The sequence below is a fragment of the Amphiura filiformis genome, chromosome 16 (assembly GCF_039555335.1).
Source record: "Amphiura filiformis chromosome 16, Afil_fr2py, whole genome shotgun sequence".
NCBI lineage: Eukaryota > Metazoa > Echinodermata > Ophiuroidea > Amphilepidida > Amphiuridae > Amphiura > Amphiura filiformis.
Window position 1 is genome coordinate 30,911,497 of NC_092643.1, and position 21,730 is coordinate 30,933,226.

At 37.7% G+C, this 21,730-nt stretch overlaps 1 protein-coding gene across 2 annotated transcripts; it reads left to right on the forward strand.

The window, feature by feature from the left end:
• The first annotated feature begins 1,660 nt into the window (after positions 1 to 1,660).
• LOC140135864 (WW domain-containing oxidoreductase-like) lies at positions 1,661 to 21,439 on the forward strand. 2 transcript variants are annotated; one of them, XM_072157512.1, is made up of 8 exons: positions 1,661 to 1,837; positions 3,982 to 4,048; positions 6,247 to 6,302; positions 13,770 to 13,948; positions 14,414 to 14,609; positions 15,726 to 15,911; positions 17,809 to 18,067; positions 18,588 to 21,439. In XM_072157512.1, exons 1-8 carry the CDS (start codon positions 1,737 to 1,739, stop codon positions 18,774 to 18,776), a joined length of 1,233 nt encoding a protein of 410 aa, XP_072013613.1. In that variant the 5' UTR covers positions 1,661 to 1,736; the 3' UTR covers positions 18,777 to 21,439. The 2 variants fall into 2 exon arrangements, with proteins under 2 accessions (XP_072013613.1, XP_072013612.1); XM_072157511.1 differs by lacking the exon at positions 3,982 to 4,048 and having other exon boundaries at positions 1,668 to 1,837; positions 6,245 to 6,302.
• Positions 21,440 to 21,730: the final 291 nt, after the last annotated feature.

The window sequence follows — 21,730 nt, forward strand, 5'->3', positions numbered from 1 at the left end:
TCAGTTTGTCCATTTATTTCCTTTTTCATTTACTTAATTTGCCTATTTTACTTTGTCTATACTGTTTTTCTTTATATAATACTTAATTCATTTATTATAGACCCGATGTACCGGTATTTCAGTGTTCTTTCATGTTTTTCTGTTGTTATTTTTTTCTTTATTCATTTCTTTGAACTAGGGCCTAATTCGCCCGATTTATTTTCTTTCTCAAACGTTTCTTTCTTTCCTCTTTCATTTGCTATTCCACTAGTCTTTCCTTCTGTATAAATTATCTTTTCTTTATTTTAATTTAGATTTTCTTTTACTTCTGCTTTATTTCTCAGACTTCAGCAGTGAAATATTTCCAGAAAGCATCAACATCACTGTTGATGTTGGGATAACGTCAACAGTGACTGTTTTATATGTAGAAAATCTATATAAGTCTTCTTTTTTTTTTATATATAGGCCTAGATTTTCTTTTTCTTTTCACCTTTTCTTTCTGTCTGTTTCTTCAAACATATATGGTTCTTTTCTTCTTGATTTCATGGACTTCTTCCTTTCCTTTTTTCTTCATCTTTTCTTCGTATTTCTTTATTAATTTCAATATAATTATCTGCAAAAGCATGCCTAAAAGTAGGCCTACCCTGAACATTTATGCATGGATTTTTAGCAAAATATTGGCAAAATATAGAGCACTTCCATAATGCCTCCAATACCACCCAGGCCTATTTTTATTTCTTGTTCTGAGAGATAGGCCCCCTCTAACAATCACAAAACCATTTAAAAGTGTTTCTTAGCAAGGCTATAGAAAGCACGGCTATATAGAAAGCACTGTACTTCCTAGACATATTTTTTTTAAAGTTATTACTGAATTTCAAAAATAAAAATAAAATTTAAAAAAACCTCAAAAAAGGAATCTCTAAATAAATGCAGGGATTTCATATCAATATTATTATTATTATTATTATTATTATTATTATTATTATTATTATTATTATGTTGGAGATGAAACCAAATAAATAAATCTGAATCTGAATATTCAATTGCATTTTTTTTTCACTAAGTTAATTTTCTATTAAAGTTTTGTATTTTATTTAATTTAATTTAATTTAATTTAATTTAATTTAATTTAATTTTATTTTATGTAATTTTATTTTATGTAATTTTATTTTGTGTGTGTTTTATTTCAATTTCAATTTCGATTTTAGGGCATATAGAGCTATATACATAATTCTATTAATTCTAATGTTTATTTTCTTTTTAATTATTAATTAATTAACTTTATTTTTTATTGTCAATTTATTTATATATTTATTTATTTATTTGTTTATTTATTTATTATTTTATTTTCTCTTGTTTCTTTCTTGTTTATTTTCTTTCTTTTTCCCCCTCCAACTATTTTGGCATAGACGGCCCGGCAGCCGACACGTGCTGCTTGGGCAATGGGCAAGTTGAATTTACTGGGTGGGCAAAATAATTTACTGGGTGGGCAACCCAGTTAACATGTTATTTACCTCCCTGTAGCCTACTGTACAGTGCACCCCGGAGTACTGCACACCCCAGCGCTGGAGTTTGCTGATCAGAATCAAACGTGGCATTGTTCGAACGGAATAAATGCGCCCAATTTTTTCCTATGACATTGACAAATATGACATTGATTATCGGAAGTGAATCAAGTGATCACTCGGCTGCGCTTACTTCACACGGGTACACGGGCTCACCAAATTCCTTCAAAATTTCGGTTCGAGAAGAAGAAAATGGCTGAAGTTGGCAGTTTATTGGACACTGACAGTGAAGATGAACTCCCTGCTGGATGGGAAGAGCGAAGCACTCAAGATGGACGCGTTTATTATGCTAAGTAAGTACAATCAATAGATGTACCTGTTCATCATGTTGTAAGCTTACCTCGCCCTAGCCGAATAATAGTCCGAATAATCAGACCGAGAACAAAATATTAATTTCTGACATGATCTTATACTGGGTCTGAACTGTTTCCATATGAAATCTTGATGGCAAATTGGACAATAGAAGCACATGGTTCTACGTGACAGCTTTTTAATCCCTATTCAGGTTACGTGAATCACGCTATTGTGGACCATCCTTCTGATACTTGAGTGTTTGGACACGCGGAACGGTTTTTGTCTTGCTCTCTGTTTGTAAACAAACCAGGAGGTCGTAATCGTCCTCTTCGCCGAATACGAAAGTCAGCGTAATAGTACGGCACTAGCCGAATAATATTAATAAGACCCAGAACGAAATATTAATTTCTGACATGATCGTGTTGTGGGTCTGAACTGTTTCCATTCGATATCTTGATGCAAAATTGGACAAAGAGGCACATGGTCCTACTTCGCAGTTTTTTAATTCCCTTAAATTCATGTTGCGTGAATCACTCTATTTGTGGACCATCGTTTTGATACTTGAGTATTTGGGCAAGCGGAACAATTTTGACAGGCCCTTTGTCTACCTCTCTGTTTGTAAACAAACGAGGAGGTCGAAATTTTCCTCTTCTGCGAATACGAAAGGCAGCGTAATAGTACGGCACTAACCTTGCCTTAGTGCCACAAATGTCATATAGGGTGGAAAAGTTAAATTTTGGTTCAAAAAGTATACAATTTTGTTCCTCTCTTATTTACTAACATAAACACCTGGTCTGTTAAAACCTTTTTAGATGTGCTAATAACATTGTTGACTTTCAAAAAAAGCAAACTTGTAATGATGAGTTATGTTGCCTAACTGAGATACAGGGTGTTCAAAAGTCATACAAAATTTTTATGATTTTATTATATTTTCAATCAAAACTTTTTTCCTTCATGCCCTACACAAAAACCAATGGCATATTTGAATTCCTCATCAAATTTCCTTCTAAAAAATGAAAACTTTTACAGAAGTAGGGTAACTTATTCAAGAAATATGACATTCAGAACATTTCGGAGCATAAATGCATGCTAGCCTTAGTACAGTAACGTATAGGAAAAGCCTAGAACCCATGACACAGAATGCAGCACATTTACAACAAATTAAACTAGCTTAAATTAAAATTGGTCACATTACCTACTAGACATTATACCAAAACAATGGTACATAATCCATCTCAATACCTTGCTGGGTTATGAAGTTACAGTAAAAAATATTTTTGAGAGTCACCAAAAAACAATATTCCCTATACTTTAACACATGCCTCATCCGTAGGCTCCTCATCCGTAGGCTCCGCCACCCCCCACTTAACATCCTTTGATTGGCAATATCTCACAAAGTACAAATAGTATGAAAGTTTTACCTTCCACAATTTTAGCCAGATAAATTAGCAAGAAAATAAGACCAAAACCAGTTCAGTACACCTATCCATTCTTGAGATCTGTGACAAAATGTTTGGGAAAAAATAAAAAAATGTAACACCACCACCTTTTCCTATACCCCAATTCATAGCACATGACCATGAGCCACATTCAGGCAATCCATATCACTACAAAGCTAATCCTAAATACATGTTATAACTCGTACAAAGTTTCTTGTCATTTGATTGGCCAACTACTAATTGATTATTTCTGCTATTTTTAGCGGCCAGCTGCAAAAGGACTAATTGCACTCTGCGTCCGTGGCACTCTGCAATGTTTATGTTTCCATTACACGGACGCGGAGTTACCATAGCAACGCTGAGAGACGCGACAGCGTACATGTATAGTGCGAGGTTCCACCTCGACTCGCCAATTATAGGTGCGGGTGTTGCTTCTAAAATAAATATGCACTATGCATTTAAATATCTTTTGCTTTATTTTGATTTCCTGGTGATTTATAAAATTAAGTGGAAGCAAGGGAAATTATATAAAACAAATATTGAATGTTTTTATTCGTTCATTGGAAAGAATATTTCCATTCGATGAAATATGAACTGTTCCATTCAACTCGGCAAAGCCTCGTTGAATGAAACGGTCCATATTTCACCTCATACCTAAAATTAAATTGTACTGATTTTACACAATTTTTTGTTTGATTCGCTAGCCATCAGGAAGAGGCCACACAATGGACACATCCACGCACAGGCAAAAAGAAAAGCGAATCACAGGAGGTAAGAATCAGGGCTTGTACTTAACCCCCTGAGCACTACCTGCCGATCTTACATTGCCTCTGATTGGTCAATTAAATGATATCTTCACTTTAATCACCAATCAGAATGGAGCTTTGCAAATAATTCACCCCAATTTTTTTTCATGGTGAAATTATTCTAACAATGTTGCTGATTGGGCTAATTGATAATGAAAACTTCTTTTTGGCCAATTCGTCGTCCGTATTCCATAGTGGCGTATAGTGGGGCGCCGCGAATAAACAACTTTTCGAGAAAATCGGGTTTGAAGAAATGGCAATTTAAAATCGAGTTGTGTAAATCAGACATTCATTATATTTTGTAAATGATGTGAAATTTCTGTAGTAAACTAAATAGATTTTATTGTTATATATTTTTCAAACGAAATAAATACATACTATTGCTGGCAAACTGACAATAAAACTATACGTCACTATGGAAAACGAACAAAACGCAATACCCTAACCTTACGTTAACCGTGACGCCACCTCGGTCGCCGTGTAATCCCTATGGCGTTACTTTTTCGTCGTTCAGTATTCCATAGTGGCGTATAGGTCCGATCGCGTCGCCACTATGACATACAATGTTTTTCATTTTGCCGATATTTCATAATTATAAAATGTGTATAAAAAGTGGCGTATGGTCGATACGCCACTATGGAATACAAAAAATGTCACTTTGTAACTATACGCCACATTTAATTAATTAATGACTAATTAATTAGCTAATTATGACTGATGAGACTTAGAAAAAATGAAAGAGAACATCATTAAAAACATATGTGCCAATTTTAAAAAAAATGACCAAAAATCACTATCGCCACTATGGAATACAGCCGATTTAATTGACAGGTAGTTCTCATGGGGTTAACCTTTAAAACAATTAGTCCATGGAGCCAGTTGTGGAAACTTTTAGCTGGTCTAGTGGTCTGCCATCATATGGGCTGGCCCTTTATGTCCACTCTGCTATCTCTAACTAAATGTGTAAAGTTTGTATGTAAACTTTCATTTTTCTAGTGATTAAAAACAAAAATGTCAGTAGCTCGGGACCTTAATAAAATCTTCAGAGTGTGCAGTTCTTGGAATATGCACTTGTACCATCCGCTACCAGCAATAACATCATTTAGGACCAGGAACTGCCACAAGACAGTCTTGTAAGGGCTGCGCCAATAATTATGAGCCCCCAGGGTAAAATCCCCAGCCTGCCAAAACTTAGAGCCCCCTTTTGGCTGGCTAAAACATTTTTCCCCCTCCCTGAATTTATCCTTCCCCCCAGGCTTATACATTTGTGACACGATCAAGGGAAATGAGTCTTATGTCGCTAATAATGATGTTGAGATATTGGCAAAGAAAGTGTTCAAATTCTTTTGTTTTACATTGTTTTCAGCGATTGATAAATTGACGTAACTTCGCAAAGGAAAGCCGTATCAACATGGGGTTTTCAGTTTCTGAAAGCTCTAAATGTCGTCTTTAGGCACCTAAGTAAAACTCATTTTCGACCAGGGTCGACATGTGACTCATTCCCCTTGATCATGTCACATTTACTTATTGCACAGCTCCAAAGTGTTACTTAGTAGTTGGGAGTTGAACAAATTTGCCATATCTCCATGCAAATTTCTCAGAGTGCAGTTTTAAAACAAATTTATATGCATTAATTTTTGATTTCACAGTATTTTACATTTTTTTAATGAAAAACAGAGGTGCATTTTTTCATCTGTCCAATTTCTCCAACTTTGGACTTTGCAACTTGGTTCTATGTAGGTTCTTAAGGGGTACTACACCCTCGATAAATTTGTGTCTATTTTTGCATTTTTTCTCAAAACTAATAACACACTGGTAACAAAAGTTATGTATATTATTGGGCAAGGAATCCAATTACTACTCTGAAATTTCAGTGACTCAAGACAAGATGTTCCGTAGATATGATAGGAAATGAGGTACATCCTAGCGGTACCTCATTTCTTATCATAAATAATGAACCGCTTGTCTTGGGTCACTGAAATTCCACTGTAGTAACTGGATTCCTTGCCCCTATACATAACCTTTGTTACCAGTGTGTTATTAGTTTTTGAGAAAAGTGCAAATATAGTCACAAATTTATTGAAGGGTGTAGTACCCCCTTAAGGTGATTTAATCAGCTCATTCACCTATAATATATACTATGTTTTGATATCCTCTCTAGAGCTGCCATACGGCTGGAGTACAGAAGTGGATGACAAAGGAAGGATGTTATTTGTGGAGTAAGTGTAGTTAAGTCCAGGATTAAAGTAAAAAATAATCATGGGTCCATTTTACTAAACTTTACGAAGCTTCATAAGTCTCGAAATCATTTGTAACTTGCGACAAGTCGTAAGTTACATTTCACTAAACTTATGAACGGTACCTTTCGTAAGTAATAGGGATTTACTACAGGGTCCCTTCGAAAAGTTACGTCTAGTATTGGGTATTCGTAACTTTACGAACGGTTACTTGAGTTACGAAGGGTTAAAAGTTTAGTGAAATGGACCCCAGGGGTGTACTTCACTCAACTTTAAACTCCTCTTAACTCAAACCGTTCATAAGTTACATAGGATACACACCCTAATACTAGACATATCAAAGGGTCCCTATAGTAAACCCCTGCGATCGTAAGTCATTTCAGTGAAATGCATTTTACAATGTATAGTAATAGTTACGAACAATTTTGAAACTTCTACAAAGCTTTGAAATTTAGTGAAATGGTCCCCAGTAACTTAAAGCAACATTGTACTTGTGAATATTTTCTGTGATTTTTGGTGATGCAGTTCAATCATGTTTCACTGTTGTTCATCACCATTTAACAATAATGCGTCTGCGTCGTCTGTGTGGGCAGGTTTAGCTGCCTGAACAAAGTAACCAACATGATTGAATCCCTTTCGACAACGAAAACAAACATTGTTTCAGGAGGAATGTCAGTAGTTCAATCAACCTTACAACAAGATCGGTGATTTCTCTGTTGATATCAGCAATAAAACTACAGAATAAACGGCAATGTTTAGCAGTTATTTACCTGTAACTGAATTCAACATGTGATATACATGTTCCAAGCATGAAATTATTTTACATGGTAACGCATATGCGTGCTGGCGTTACCTTGGGTTCGCGTATACGCTAGGGTGCATCAAACGCCCCTCATGTCATGCAGATTTTTTCTACCTAGTCTTAAAATGTGCCATTGGGCTAGAAAACACCCTGTGTAAAATTTGAAAAAAATTGAAGGTGGTCTAGGGTGGCCTCGGTGGCGTTGAAGTTGCAAGGTATTGAAATTGCCTTCTTACATACGGCAGCTATTTTAACAAATTTGTTACCACAGGATAAAATAGCTGCCATTTGTTTTATTGCTTACAGTGATACTGAGTGATCATAATGGGATATCAAAAAGTTCCAAAATGAAAACAATAATCATGCATAAGCTTTAGAATCCTCACTTATCAACTTAGAAAGGAATAGCTGCCATATGTGCTATTTTCCCATAATGACTGTACATGTTGTGTATCCTCCTAGTTCTTTAATATATGTTGGTTTCTTGACAATGCTGCAGGTTTAAATGATATTTGTTTCTGCAAAAACACATAAATAAGGTATTCCTAACTGCTTTAACCATTCATTTCTAACATAGTAATAACACCAATGCCTATTATTCATAGAAGTTGGGAATGCTGCAGATTCCCTGTGCAGATTTCAACATCTGAGAAATTTTGAGCTATAATTAAATGATCTGGGCACTGCATAAGTCTATGGATGGCAAAAGTCTCGTCTCCTAGAAGAATTCCGATCACCAAGAAGCAGCAGTTATCAAAGTTGCAAGACGTTGTGATTTTGTAAATCTGTAGCCCTTGGTGGATTACTTGCAGTGTAGTTGATGCTCTTTGGAATGATCTGCAGCTCTTTCATAGTCTACTGCGTCACTATGCTGTGAACCTTGATGTCTCCAGCAGCGCTGTCAAAGCCTCAAAGCAATACCTCTGGTACTTGACATCTGAAATGGTACCACTTTCCTCTTTAGCCGCAAGATACCTGAGGATGAGAAACAATGGTTGGCTGATAGACTCCTTAAGCTTCAACCAAGTGAAGAAATACAAGCACCAAAAGACAGATTTGGCACAGAGTTTGGAAAACCAAAGTTCCCAGAAGATATCAATGAGTCCACTACTTTAGATGATTTGGTGTCACAAGACTTCTGGTTTTTGTCTCGCCTGAATGTTCAGGGAGAGACTTAGTAATCACTATGGTGTGTGTGTGTCCGTGTGGGGGGGTGCGTGTGTGCGTGTGTGTGTTCGGAAAAAGCTTGTGAACGCGTTATCTTGAGAACCGTAAGTGCTATGATGATGAAACTTTATAGGGGGGTAGCATGACCAAAGGGTGTCGACCTGATTAGATTTTGAGCATAAAAAATATGGTAATTAAGTACCTAATTTGCATAATTTATGCGTAATAAGCAAAATACCTTGTGAACAGATTATCTGGAGATCAGCATGGGGTAAAGTGACGTAACTTGGTGGGGAGAAGCGTGGCCAGATGTTCTCGACCTGATTAGATTTTCAGCGCAAAATATGCTAATTAAGTACCTAATTTGCATAATTTATGCGTATTTGATGCGTATCAAGCAAAAAAACCCTTGTGAACAGCTTATCTGGAGATCCGTATGGGGTACAGTGACGTAACTTGGTGGGGAGAAGCGTGGCCAGATGTTCTCGACCTGATTATATTTTCAGCGCAAAATATGCTAATTAAGTACCTAATTTGCATAATTTATGCGTATTTGATGCGTATCAAGCAAAAAAACCTTGTGAACAGCTTATCTGGAGATCCGTATGGGGTACAGTGACGTAACTTGGTGAGGAGTAGCGGGGCCAGAGGTTCTCGACCTGATTAGATTTTGAGCGTAAAATATGGTAATTAAGTACCTAATTTGCATAATATATGCTTAATAAGCAAAATACCTTGTGAACAGATTATCTGGAGATCCGTATGGGGTACAGTGACGTAACTTGGTGAGGAGTTGCGGGGCTAGAGGTTCTCGACCTGATTAGATTTTGAGCGTAAAATATGGTAATTAAGTACCTAATTTGCATAATATATGCGTAATAAGCAAAATACCTTGTGAACAGATTATCTGGCGATCCGTATGGGGTACAGTGACGTAACTTGGTGGGGAGTTGCGTGGCTAGAGGTACTCGACCTGATTAGATTTTCATGAGGTCAAAGGTCACATACAAGGTCAAAGGTCAACTGAGGTCACCAAATCTTTTAATTATTAATTTTCAACTGTGCATCACATATCCCAATAACAGCTTGATCGGTCATGTAATTAAGGAAATATGACGACTTTAAGATAGTCGCTTTCCATGTAAAGTATAGCAAAGTAGCACTTTCAATGAGTGATAACTCGTAACGGAAGCATCTTTCTGTTTTGATTTATTTGATGAAATAGTTCTTTGGTATTGCCAAATTTGATTTTTCAGCGCCACATACTTTATCCAATTTCGTGAGGTCAAAGGTCACATACAAGGTCAAAGGTCATCTGAGGTCACCAAATCTTTTAATAATTAATTTTCAACTGTGCATCACATATCCCAATAACAGCTTGATTGGTCATGTAATTAAGGAAATATGACGACTTTAAGATAGTCGCTTTCCATGTAAAGTATAGCAAAGTAGCACTTTCAATGAGTGATAACTCGTAAAGGAAGCATCTTTCTGTTTTGATTTATTACTTTGATGAAATAGTTCTTTGGTTTTGCCAAATTTTTGGTCATTAGGTCATCCAAGGTCACTCAGGGGTCATCTGAGGTCAAGTTATTAAAAACTCGTATGGGCATGAAACTTGATGGGTACAGTCAACATTTCAAGGCAAATTTTTGGAAGGTCATTTTGGGGTCACCAGGGGTCATCTGAGGTCAAATTAGTAAAAACTGTCGTATGGACATGAAACTTGGTGGGTACAGTTACCATCGGCCAGATAATCGTGCCCAGCCGATAACCGCCAAATTCATTTACCTCTCTACCAACAGTTATCGCAAAAGCAGGCGGTCACAAAAGCAGGCGGTCACAAAAGCAGGCGAGACTCGTGGTTCGAGAACCGCCTTGTATAACAATTCAGCATCTCCACATCAACTCCACTTGGGCCAGTTGTTAAAAGTTTCTGTGAGGAATTCCAGGTTGTTACCTGCTGCTTCTTGGTGATCTGTTCCTGCAGAAAGTTACTTAATGAATTCTTCTAGGAGACAGATCTTTATTGAATTCAAAACTTTTGTCATCCATCTAGACTTATGCAGTGCCCAAGGTCATTTGAACTTAATAACAGCTCAAAATTTCCAGATGTTGAAATCTGCAGCATTCTCAACTTCTATAAATGATAGATATTGGTGTTATTATACTATGTTTTTATTTATTCCAAATTTGATGACATCTCTGTCACTTTCAAAGCGATATTAGAGGAATTTGATGTGCCCTGTTTAATTCTAAGTAAACTAATGCTGTATTGATTTCAGATTTATTTGCTCCATTGCATCACAGGTATACTTAAAGCCATATTATAACATTTGCTGTTGAGGACGCCCTCACTGATTTTTTAAAATTCATTTTTTTACACGATTAGATTGTACTTTATTAAACCAATATACCCTGCAAAAATCAAGACTCTAGGTGCTGTAGTTTTGTCAAAATCCGAGATTTTGAATAAAGCGCCGGAACCGGCGTCTTATTATTACGATGGAATTATTAGTCGAATGCATACACGATGTTCATAACACACAGTACGTACATGGCGTATGGGACGGTGATCTACACAACAAAGGGTCGTACCATAACATGACCGAAGGAGTGGTACGTATTGGCGACATACACGCTGGTAGTAAATTCCAATTTTCTTCGCTTTGCCGTAGTTGTTCGGCTCAAAAATAAAAGGGGATATATCTGACAGTAAAAACTAACATTTTATGTCAAAGAATTGCTAATCTATTTTGTATGATAATGTTATAATATTGCTTTAAATTTAAGTATCTGTGATTGTATTCACATTCACGACCCTTCTCTCACAGTGAATGGAATTTATCCAGTGTGACGTCACTAGGTGTCACCATAGCTGGAACTTATAATATAAATGAATGGTTCTTAGCATTAGGAACACCTTATTTGTGAGTTTTTGCAGAAACAAATATCATTTAAACCTGTAGCATTGTCAAGAAGCCAACATATATTGAGGAACTAGGAGGATAAACAACATGTACAGTCATTATTGGAAAATAGCACATATGGCAGCTATTCCTTTGTAAGTTGATAAGTGAGGATTCTAAAGCTTATGCATGATTATTGTTTTCATTTTGGAACTTTTTGATATCCCATTATGATCACTCAGTATCACTGTAAGCAATAAAACAAATGGCAGCTATTTCATCCTATGGTAACAAAGGCGTCTCTAAATAGCTGCCGTATGTAAGAAGGCAATTTCAATACCTCGCAACTTCAACGCCACCGAGGCCACCCTAGACCACCTTCAATTTTTTTCAAATTTTACACTGGGTGTTTTCTAGCCCAATGGCACATTTTAAGACTAGGTAGAAAAAATCTGCATGACATGAGGGGCGTTTGATGCACCCTAGTATACGCTGCTGGAAAAGTGTGGATTCATTGCCGATTAACAATGTTTGGCTATTGTGCAAAGGTGTAGGAAGAGTTGTTGAATTATTTTTATCAACAGCTATGATCATATTATAACTTACTGTCAACAGCATGAATTTTTCGGACCTTGAAAGCAAACTATTAGTCATAAGTGATTGGTGAGTGGGTAGTAATCTGTCCGTAGCTCTTAATACCATTTTGCACCCCAATGTGGCAGTGACGTCAACTTGTTGAGGCAGCTGTGTCACCCACCTATGCGTGTGCTAGAGCAATTGAGCGAATGCTATCGATATAAAGCTGCACTGACGCCACTGCCACATCAAGGTGAAAAATGGTATCGGGAATTTGCAGTTTTTGCTGTTTGATTTATTATTTTGTAATTGATCATATTTTCAGGCTATCAAACTTCTACTTCTTTGCCTAGTACCATATTCATTCCAATAAGCGCCCAGGGTGTTTTACAAATTCATTTTGGGTGGGCGCTTATTTTTTACCTGGTTTAACTAATTTTTTCGTAAGGGCCGTTTATTAGAGACAAATTTACCTACGTTATAAAAGGGTCCCGAGACGTTCTACAGTGGAAACTTTTGAATACAAAATTTGTGGGGCCACAAAATTTAGTTTGTCTTATCAGGATTTTGTCTTATCCATCGCATATTACATAGGGATTCAGTGCCAGGACCTGAAAATCAAGCTTGTCTTATCAGGTTTTTTGTATTATCAGAGCTTGTATTAACAAGTTTCCACTGTAGTAGCTTTTCTGATGCAGTAAATGTATTGCAAGTTTACACAGGACTTCAAATCCTCAAGCTATTTCACTGAATCAATGTCTATCAGTCACTTCAACATTAATGGTACCCTTTAACAAATTGAAAACACCCTAGGTGGGTGCTTATTGGAACAAATATGGTACATAAATTTGTTGTTTAAATTCCCTCTGCATATCATTGTGTGTTTCTTTTTAGTACTTTTGTATCATTTATTGATCCACATCCGTTGGATTCATCATCACCTATTTTCATCAGTATGTAGTGCTAGACATTCATCCCTACTACTAACTGCAGTTTGTGGCCCTCACGGACTTCAACCGAAGCGCAACCTCTCTGGATAGAGTATACTAAATAGCAACAAAGCCCGAAAGTAGTGCTACCCTCCTACATGTAAATGCAGGCAGATGACAAGTTATGCACTGTTTAAGTACTCCCACATCACCCATCTCGGGAAATGATGGGCATGCCATTTTCGGACCAATTACCGATGCTTCTACCCCTAAGGACCCCTATAGGCATTACATGCCTCCAATATTTTGTCGGTTCTCTACCATCCAATCCCCCAGGTTGCAGGCTGGGGAGAATACATTTGTTACATGCTGCACACTCCTACCACTGGAGGGTGGCCATGTTGGGACTAAGCATTGGCCCGATACGTGAAAAATCCGGATAAATGAATTTAATTACGAGTATGTGTAATTCTCCATTGAATTGAACCAAACAACAAATGATTACATTTTAATGCTTTGACACCATACTTTTATGCTCTGAATCAGTTAAAAATGTTTCCTTTTGAAGGAAACTCATACACCTGAATAACAGAGAGATCTGTATAAAAGAGGTTTGACTGTACATGTATTTCCCCACCAAGGGTGAAAATAAGAGAGCTTGAACCAGGGCCACTTTGGCAAAAAAGTGGTCCTGGTTCGCCAAGATTTGGAGTGAACTAGGAGCCACTTTGAATAGACCAGGGGCCAATTAGTTTAAATAGCACCTAGTTCAACAAATTTCTAGGAACCAGTTGCCATTTCCAATCACCAAGGGGTCAATAAATGTAAAGATGTGCTGGATGAGTTAAAGTTGAGCACTAGTTGCTTTGAATTTGATATATTTGGTTCACTATCCAGGGGCCAGTTTTGTGAGAAAAGTGTCCCGTGGTCAACTAAAATTTAGATGGAACCAGGGGTGTTTCTGGGGGCCAAACGGCTCCCGTCTCCTGCTTAATTTCACCCTTGATGGTGCCCAAACGGTAACATTTCAGGTGTAATTTCTAATTTTTCTCATCATTACACACAGTCACATCAAGAAGAGAACTACGTACACAGACCCACGTCTAGCATTTGCAATGGAAGAAAGTCCAAAGGAGGGTACAATAGCTCAGCGCTTTGATGCGTATAGTTCAGCATTGAGTGTATTACAAGGACGAGATCTGAGCAAAAAATATGCCATTGTTACTGGTGCCAACTCTGGAATAGGTGAGTTGGTTTGCGTAAAAGGCACAGCACTGTATGCTGCTATTTTTGCAAAGGTTTTATTTTCATGAATTTCGCAAGTGAATTGGTAGTTTCAAGACCTCCTAGCTGCTGAGTTGATTTTATTTGTTTGATGCACACATGTGCAAGCCAGTAGTATGACCTTTATGCACACCCTATTGTACATATTGTGTCCCATTCACATACAGAATGCCTGATTCACAAAGACATACTTCTGGCTTGTACATGTGCGCATCAAACAAAGAACATCAATTACTAAGCAGCCAGGGGTCTTGAAACAACCAACTTGCAACTTTAAGCTCTTTTTGTGGGAGCAAGTGTTTCAAATTGTTCTCACAGGCTGGCTATACCTTCGAATCCCAAGTTATAATCATATTAGGTAAAGTTCCTTTTCTCAAATTATTATAGAGATGATAAGCTTACCGCTTGATTATTTTATTTTTACAGGGTTTGAAACTGCTAGAGCATTGGCTCTCCACGGCGTCCATGTTACTTTGGCATGTCGCAATCTCAAGAGTGCAAATGTAGCAGCTGCTAAAATAAAGAAAGAACTGGAAATGGCCAAAATTGTAACGATGACCCTTGACCTAGCATCGCTGAGAAGTGTGAAACAGTTTGCTGAAAACTACAAGCATAGAGAATGGTGGGTTTTATCCCTACATGTACCTGTAGGCAGTTTTGTCATATAAATTATTTCTCCCTCCATGAGTGACACATGAACATGGTGCAGTCAGGATTCTCCAATATAAAACGTCTTTGGATTTTGCAGTATTGTATAGTTTGTTTGGCTTATAATTGGTCGGAAACAAAAATTACTCATAACATTGTGTATTGATATAGAATGGCATGCACGCAATTGGGAGCGGTACTTTATGCTAGTTGAGCGTTGCATTTGCTCTACTGGTGCTCGCTTTTGTGAATTTTAAGCGTAAGTTGGGACTTCATTGATGCGCGAAGTAATAAAAACCAAATAATTGTCGCAAATTATAAGCCAAACAAACTAGAATACCCTCCTCACTGTGTGATTTAGGGTTGGAATTAGGGATAGGGTGTGAAAGTTTTTCTATTGTTCTGTAAAACCTCTATTGTGCAGTTACACCTTTTTAATATAAAAACATATTACTTGTATTACCGTATTCGTTCCAATAAGCGCCCATGCCCCAATAAGCGCCCACCCAAGGTATTTTCAATTTGCTAAAGGGTACCATTAATGTTGAAGTGACGGATAGACGTCGATACAGTGAAATAGCTGGGGGATTAGAAGTCATGTGTAAACATGCAATATATTTTCTGCATCAGAAAAGCTACTGGTACGTCTCAGGACCCTTTTATAACATAAACCATGTAAAAAATAAGCGCCCACCCATAATGACTTTGTTAAGCGCCCTGGGCGCTTATTGGAATGAATACGGTACTTAAAGTTACCTTTTCAGAGTCTTTGTTGAGCAGCAAGGTAGCTTAACTTGTTCAGTCTGCACAACGTCTTTATTCGGCGTTGTGTTTACAATCCTACAGTCACCTGCCTGCCGTCTGTGATTATCTGCTGACACATGCCCATCCAATATCAGACCAATGGGTGGTCAAGTGTCAGCAGATCATCGTAGATGGCTGGCAGTGTGACAGCAAGATTGTAGACATAATGCTGAATGAAGACGTTGTAATAGTGTTGCAAGCTACATTTGCTGCTCAATCAAGACTAAGAAAATTTTTTAAGTCTAATATAAATCTACACGCTTCTATATTACTTGTGCTTTTACAGGCCTTTGGATATCCTTATATGTAACGCAGCCACATTTGCCCAACCCTATGAGCTCACAGAGGATGGCTTTGAAACGACATTCCAAGTGAATCATCTCAGTCATTTCTACTTAGTACAACTCCTACAAGATGCGCTAATCAAATCGGCACCATCAAGAGTAGTTATGGTAGCATCAGAGTCACATAGGTAAGAGTTCAATATCACCATCTTGAGTTTGCCAAACAATGCAATTTACCCACTCATTAATAGTGCAATGTGCTCACACAGATTGCTTGCATAACTTTTGTTGGAGATCACAATGTTTTTTAATAGATTTCTGGGGTTTTTTTTTGGGGGGGGGGGTTAACAAATGATTCATTATCATCATCAGTCAGTTGTATTCAGTCCACTGCAGGGAGAAAGCCTCCCCAAGTTGCCACCAAAGATTCCTGTTATTTGCTTTTGCTATCCATCTGATCCCTATGAAACTTTATAACTTATCAGGCATCCCTCCATCTGTCTTTCTGTCTGCCTTGGTGTCTTGATCCCAGCCCACGGTTGTTTGATATATATATAGCATTGGCTTCATTATTAACTAAATGCAAACTCTAGATGGTGCTATTTATCCTAATCATATTTCTTTATTTGCAAGGGTTAGGTAGTTAATACTGTCATTAAAAGAGCTGGAATAAGTGAAACAAGCAAGAAGGAAATTTTATAAACATATTTTATCAAACAATAAAAGGAATTATTTGTATTAACAATAAAAGGAATTATTTGTATTAAAAGCTTGAAAGAGTAATTTCCAGTAACTAAATAGCGCCACCAATTTTGTCATTAATAGATACATTTTATATCCCAAAAAGCTTTAAAAAATACTATAAAAGTGAATAATAAAGAGGGAAATTAAAGTTGAGAATGCCTCAAAAGCATCTGTATACATTAGCATGACATCACTTTTAGTTGTTTAAGCCTAAAATTTTGTTGTACAAGATGTTTTGTTTGAAAATTAATAAATAATCCCATCAAACAACCGTGAGCCAAGGCCTCCATTCTGTGACATTCTTTGTCCATCTATTATCTGTCGATCTTGTAATATGGCCACCCGAATGCCATTTTTTATTGTTATTGTCTGGATTATGTCTGTAACTTCAGTTTAACAAATGATTATTTCATCAGAAAAAAAGCAAATGTGACACAATCTGCTCCATGGGGGCCAAAGGAGGCATTTTTGAAAATTTAGTTACTATAATTATTACCTTGTAGTAACATTATGCTATCAAATACCGAAAACACCAAAGGTCTAGCATACTTGGTTCTAAAGTTATGAGGTATTGTGATGTACATTTTCTTATGTGTTTTATTGTTTTTTACTCCATATGTTTGCCTTTATCTCAATTTCATGTTTGCCGCCTTTGGCCCCATGGACCAGATCGTGTCACAAATTAGCATTCTTAGTAGGGTGGTACCCATATTCCCAGATCCCTGGCTCACACATTTTCAGGTTATTTTTTTCAACAGCTACTTCCATCCCTGAATCGGTGTCCAAGCAGTTTTGAACACAGTTTCGCCACAGACAACTGTGTTTGTTTAGGGTCATGTAGCCTCTTCCAAAAAAAAAAATCCAGCCTGACTGACCCTACTTTGGAAAGTCTGTTCAGCCCTCGAATTAAGGATCTGAAGGGGCACGGCAACTTTTTTAGGGCAAGTTGATAATTGCCTTGGATTTTCACTGAAAAGGCAAGGCAGCATGGCAGTTTGTAATATTTCAAGAGGGCATCATGACAACTGTTGAAAATTTGAGAAGGGCACCAAGGCAATTTCTCTAGAAACGTACACAAACATAGATAGATGATTTTATAATGAAGGGGCAGGGCTGGGGCACCGACAACAACTTCATTAGAGGGCACGGCAAGTGACTGCCTTGGGTAAAGGACATATTTTGAGGGCATTACGGCAGTGGGGATGGGCACCCACGGCAAAATGCCATGGGTGCCGTGGGTTAATTCGAGGGCTGGTCACAGTAGAACAGGATTTGCCTTATTGACAAACTTTTAAACAGCTTCAAGAAGTTATAACTTGTCTTTTTATTTTGCCCTTTTAGATTTATAGATTTGTATTCCGATAAGCTAGACTTGAGTCAAGTGTCGATGAGCAAAGAGGACTACTGGCCTATATTGGCGTATGGTCGCAGCAAACTATGCAATATATTGTTTAGCAATGAGCTGAATAAGAGACTCTCAGATAAAGGGGTAAACTGCAATTCCTGTCACCCTGGCAACCTTGTGTATACCAAGCTGAGTAGGAACTGGTGGATGTACAGGATCCTATGGCTGATGGTCAGACCATTCACAAAGAGTGCTGTAAGTATGAGTTGTTGTGTCCATCACATCACATCTGGGACTCCATATACCGCCAAGTACAATCACGTTGTCAGCTATGGGGAGAAAATTGGGGTTATTCGGGTCCTTGCCGATGGTAGGCGGAGATCAGGGTTTTAGCTACGGTGGGCGGTGGAGCCCACCACTCACATCTGGAGCCCACTACCGAAGGATCATTTTGATGCTAGAACCCACAACTCATGTGTATTTTACTAAATTAATCCTTCAAGTGTCCACTTTTGTTGAAATCTTGCTAAATTAAGCAACTTCTGTCAATTGCCGCCTGACGTTCAATTTCTGCTAGCTACAACCCTGGCGAAGATGGTGACTCCCCAGTCCCCCCTCCTCCCCCTCCCCCCATATAAGCATGGGTGCTATGGGTTCAGTTTGATTTTGACAAAAAATGTTGTAAGTGAGCTTTGAAAAACCAATCTACAATTTTGTATTTATGTCGGTTTCATCACAATTAATTGTATTTTTATATCGTGTTTTATTTCTCTAGCCTCAAGGAGCAGCCTCAAGTGTCTTCTGTGCAACAGCCAAAGAACTAGAAGGTATTGGAGGACTGTATATTAACCATTGCTGCCCATGTGCAACATCTGATGCAGCATCTAATCCTGACAATGCCAAGGCTCTATGGGAACTCAATGAGAGTATGCTCAGGGGCAGATTAAGTCAGTACACATTATAGACAAGGACTGTGTATTAATCATTGCTGCCCATGTGCAACATCTGATGAAGCATCCAATGCTGACAATGCCAAGGCTCTGTGGGAGTATGCTCAGGGGCAGATTAAGTCAGTACACATTATAGGCATGGTTTACGACAGACATGGGCTATGTTTATAAATGTTTATTAATCTCTGGGCCCCCTCTGGGCACATATCTCCTATATGTGACCAGATCTGATCCAATCAGGTTAAAGTCGGCAATAATGAAACTGAGATATAGGCAAACAGTGAGGAGACAAAAACAACAAAAAACTTACGAAAATGGACATATAAAAGGTCCGTAACTTTGCAACCAAGTATTCAAGAGACCTAGGGATTCAACATCAGTAATGTATTTACTGAGCAAGTTATTAATGGTTGAGCAAGTTTGTAATTTTTAGTAACTCAATTTTCAAAATTTCCAACTTTAGCCTGAGTGGATCAGATTGGGTCACAAAATATATAAATGACCTATAACGAGAAGAAAAGTTGAATTTAAAATTCTCACTTCTTTTTAAATGGAGCTGTGTAGCCTACAGCTGGCATCCACCAGCCTTCAAAGCGCAATTAGTGGTTAGTCTGTGATCATGTGACCGCTGATGGAATTTTGGTCGTCTAATTTGTTGAGCTTGTTATAAGTGACAGGTCAAAGGTGGCGTTCCTGTTGAGATCATCTTTGGCGCAGCATATTTGTATGGCTTCTCCGACTCCTGTTTGGTATCAGTTGCTCTCTCTATCGAGCGTGCGAACATTGTACCAATCAATTTGATATTTGATTGAGTGGTCTCCAACAGGGGTAGAAGGCCATTCATGCTCATAACAAATGACCTATTTCATATCATTATGAGTTTGGCAGAGTACCAAATAGTGATTGGTCTGTTTGTTAATGTTAGGCATGAATTAACATGATATCACATGGATGGTAGAGATAAGTGAATGAACGAGGGCGGTATAACAAGTTAGTTAATGGTGCAGAGCCAAGCCGTCAGATTCCCTGTTTGCAATTTCAAGAGAAATCATGTGTAATGTGAATTTGTCAAGCAGACAAGTCAATATCTGGCATACTGTCAAACTTAAAATGATTTGGTATGAGATTGAGAACATATTCTTTCTGAGGAAAGAAAAATGTAGTATTTGAACTGGGACCTCTGGAAGGTTGTCAACACAATGGAGAATATTATAATGAAAGTCAAGCTTAGAATTTTACTTTTAGACTTTCAAACAAGATCTTGATAACAAATATAAAGAGTTCAGATGCAAAAACTGATCCATTTTTCTTGACTTGAGATATAGGCAAACATATAACTGGTCAAGTAGAAAGAACATAATAACATAACATGCTACTTGTGACCATACTTTCAAAAATAATCCTTGGCTTTTTTAGGGTGTCAATTTAAACTTACTATTATGACTTACGAGTCGGATGTTGGCCAGCGGTACTCTGTACAAACTACCTATACCAATTCGGAGGACAAAAACTGTTCAACAGTCGCGATCCCCTGCTTTATACGCAGTGGTCATGTCACGGTCTGTTTACGTGACAAACAGTGCAGGTCAGAATTACTGGGTTTAATCGATAACAAAATTATCAAAACAAATCTAAATAAGTTATAAAGTACCTCTACCACACATTTTGTTTTACAAGGTAATTGAATCACCTATAACATTACTTGGAACTTCCGAAAAAAAGATGAGAAAAGGCGTTTTTATTACTGGCGGCATCTGCTGTAGTTATACGAGAATCACTTGTTGTCAATGAGCAGCTCATTAATAACATTACATATTCAAAATCACCTATTGGAATGGCCGCGACCATGGCCACGGCAGACTCTAATACACTGTCCAAGCTCTTACACAAGGTCCAGAGCTCACACTCTCCTCACTTTTTGCGATTGAAGTAGCGCCTCTTAATTTAGTACTCTCAGCCTTAACTCAAAAAGTTTGAAAATTGCATTTATCACCTTTTGCATCTGAACTCTTTCCAATAATAATAGCTTTAGGATTCCGAAGACAATCTTACCAATTCATGGGATGGTTGTAAAAACAACAATCAGTACTAGACATAATGTATTTGTTTATGTTTTGTGTAATATATGTAGTATAATTTATGTATTCTGTATAGTATAAGGACTTTACTGTAAGGGTATATTTTTAATGTAATCCACCTTGACACTGATGAATATATATGGCTGTTCCAATTGAAATACTTACACCTCCTATGGAAGACATGACCGTAATCTTCACACAGGGTGTGTGAAATTTAAATGGGTGACTCCATTTGAACCCTGTGTGGAAGATTAAGGTCATGTCTTCCATAAGGGGTGTATGGACCCATATCGGGGCAAATAGAAGACTGGTTTGAACACAATAGATGCTGCAAAATAATGACGAGGATTGGAATTTCTGAAGTGGGGGAAGGGGAGGGGTAAAATCTGTATTGGTGGTGTGAACCAGAGAAGTAATGTGTTTACACATTCTCATGAAACAATGATACGCATGATTATAGTCATGTCTTGTCTCAAGGTGAGAGTAATGCCATCTTGCAGATTCAAACTTATTATTAACTGAGTTTTAGTTGGGGCGGAGGGGGGTGGGTCTGCATTGGATTTTCAAAAACATGACAATCATTGAGACATACTATTTTTATGCCTCCACCGCGAGGCATACTGTTTTTGCAATGTCCGAGCTTCCGAGCTTCCGAGCTTCCATGCTTCCGTGCTTCCGTCCGGATGCTGTATCTCGGGCATGGATGGGCGGATTGACTTCGTATTTTCAGGATAGGTGGGTCATGGTCAAAAACTCTGGATACTTTTTTTTGGGTGAGGTTCAAGGTCATATACTGAGGTCAAAGGTCATTTGAGGTCAAATTACTAAAAACTGTCGTATTGGCATGAAACTTGGTGGATACAGTCAACATTTAGAGCCAAATTTTTGGA

Coding starts and splice junctions, on each gene's coding strand:
- LOC140135864 (XM_072157512.1), top strand. CDS start 1,737: ATGGCTGAAGTTGGCAGTTTATTGGACACTGACAGTGAAGATGAACTC. Junction 13,949..14,413: donor TGGTGCCAACTCTGGAATAG/GTGAGTTGGTTT, acceptor TTATTTTTACAG/GGTTTGAAACTGCTAGAGCA. Junction 18,068..18,587: donor GACCATTCACAAAGAGTGCT/GTAAGTATGAGT, acceptor TTATTTCTCTAG/CCTCAAGGAGCAGCCTCAAG.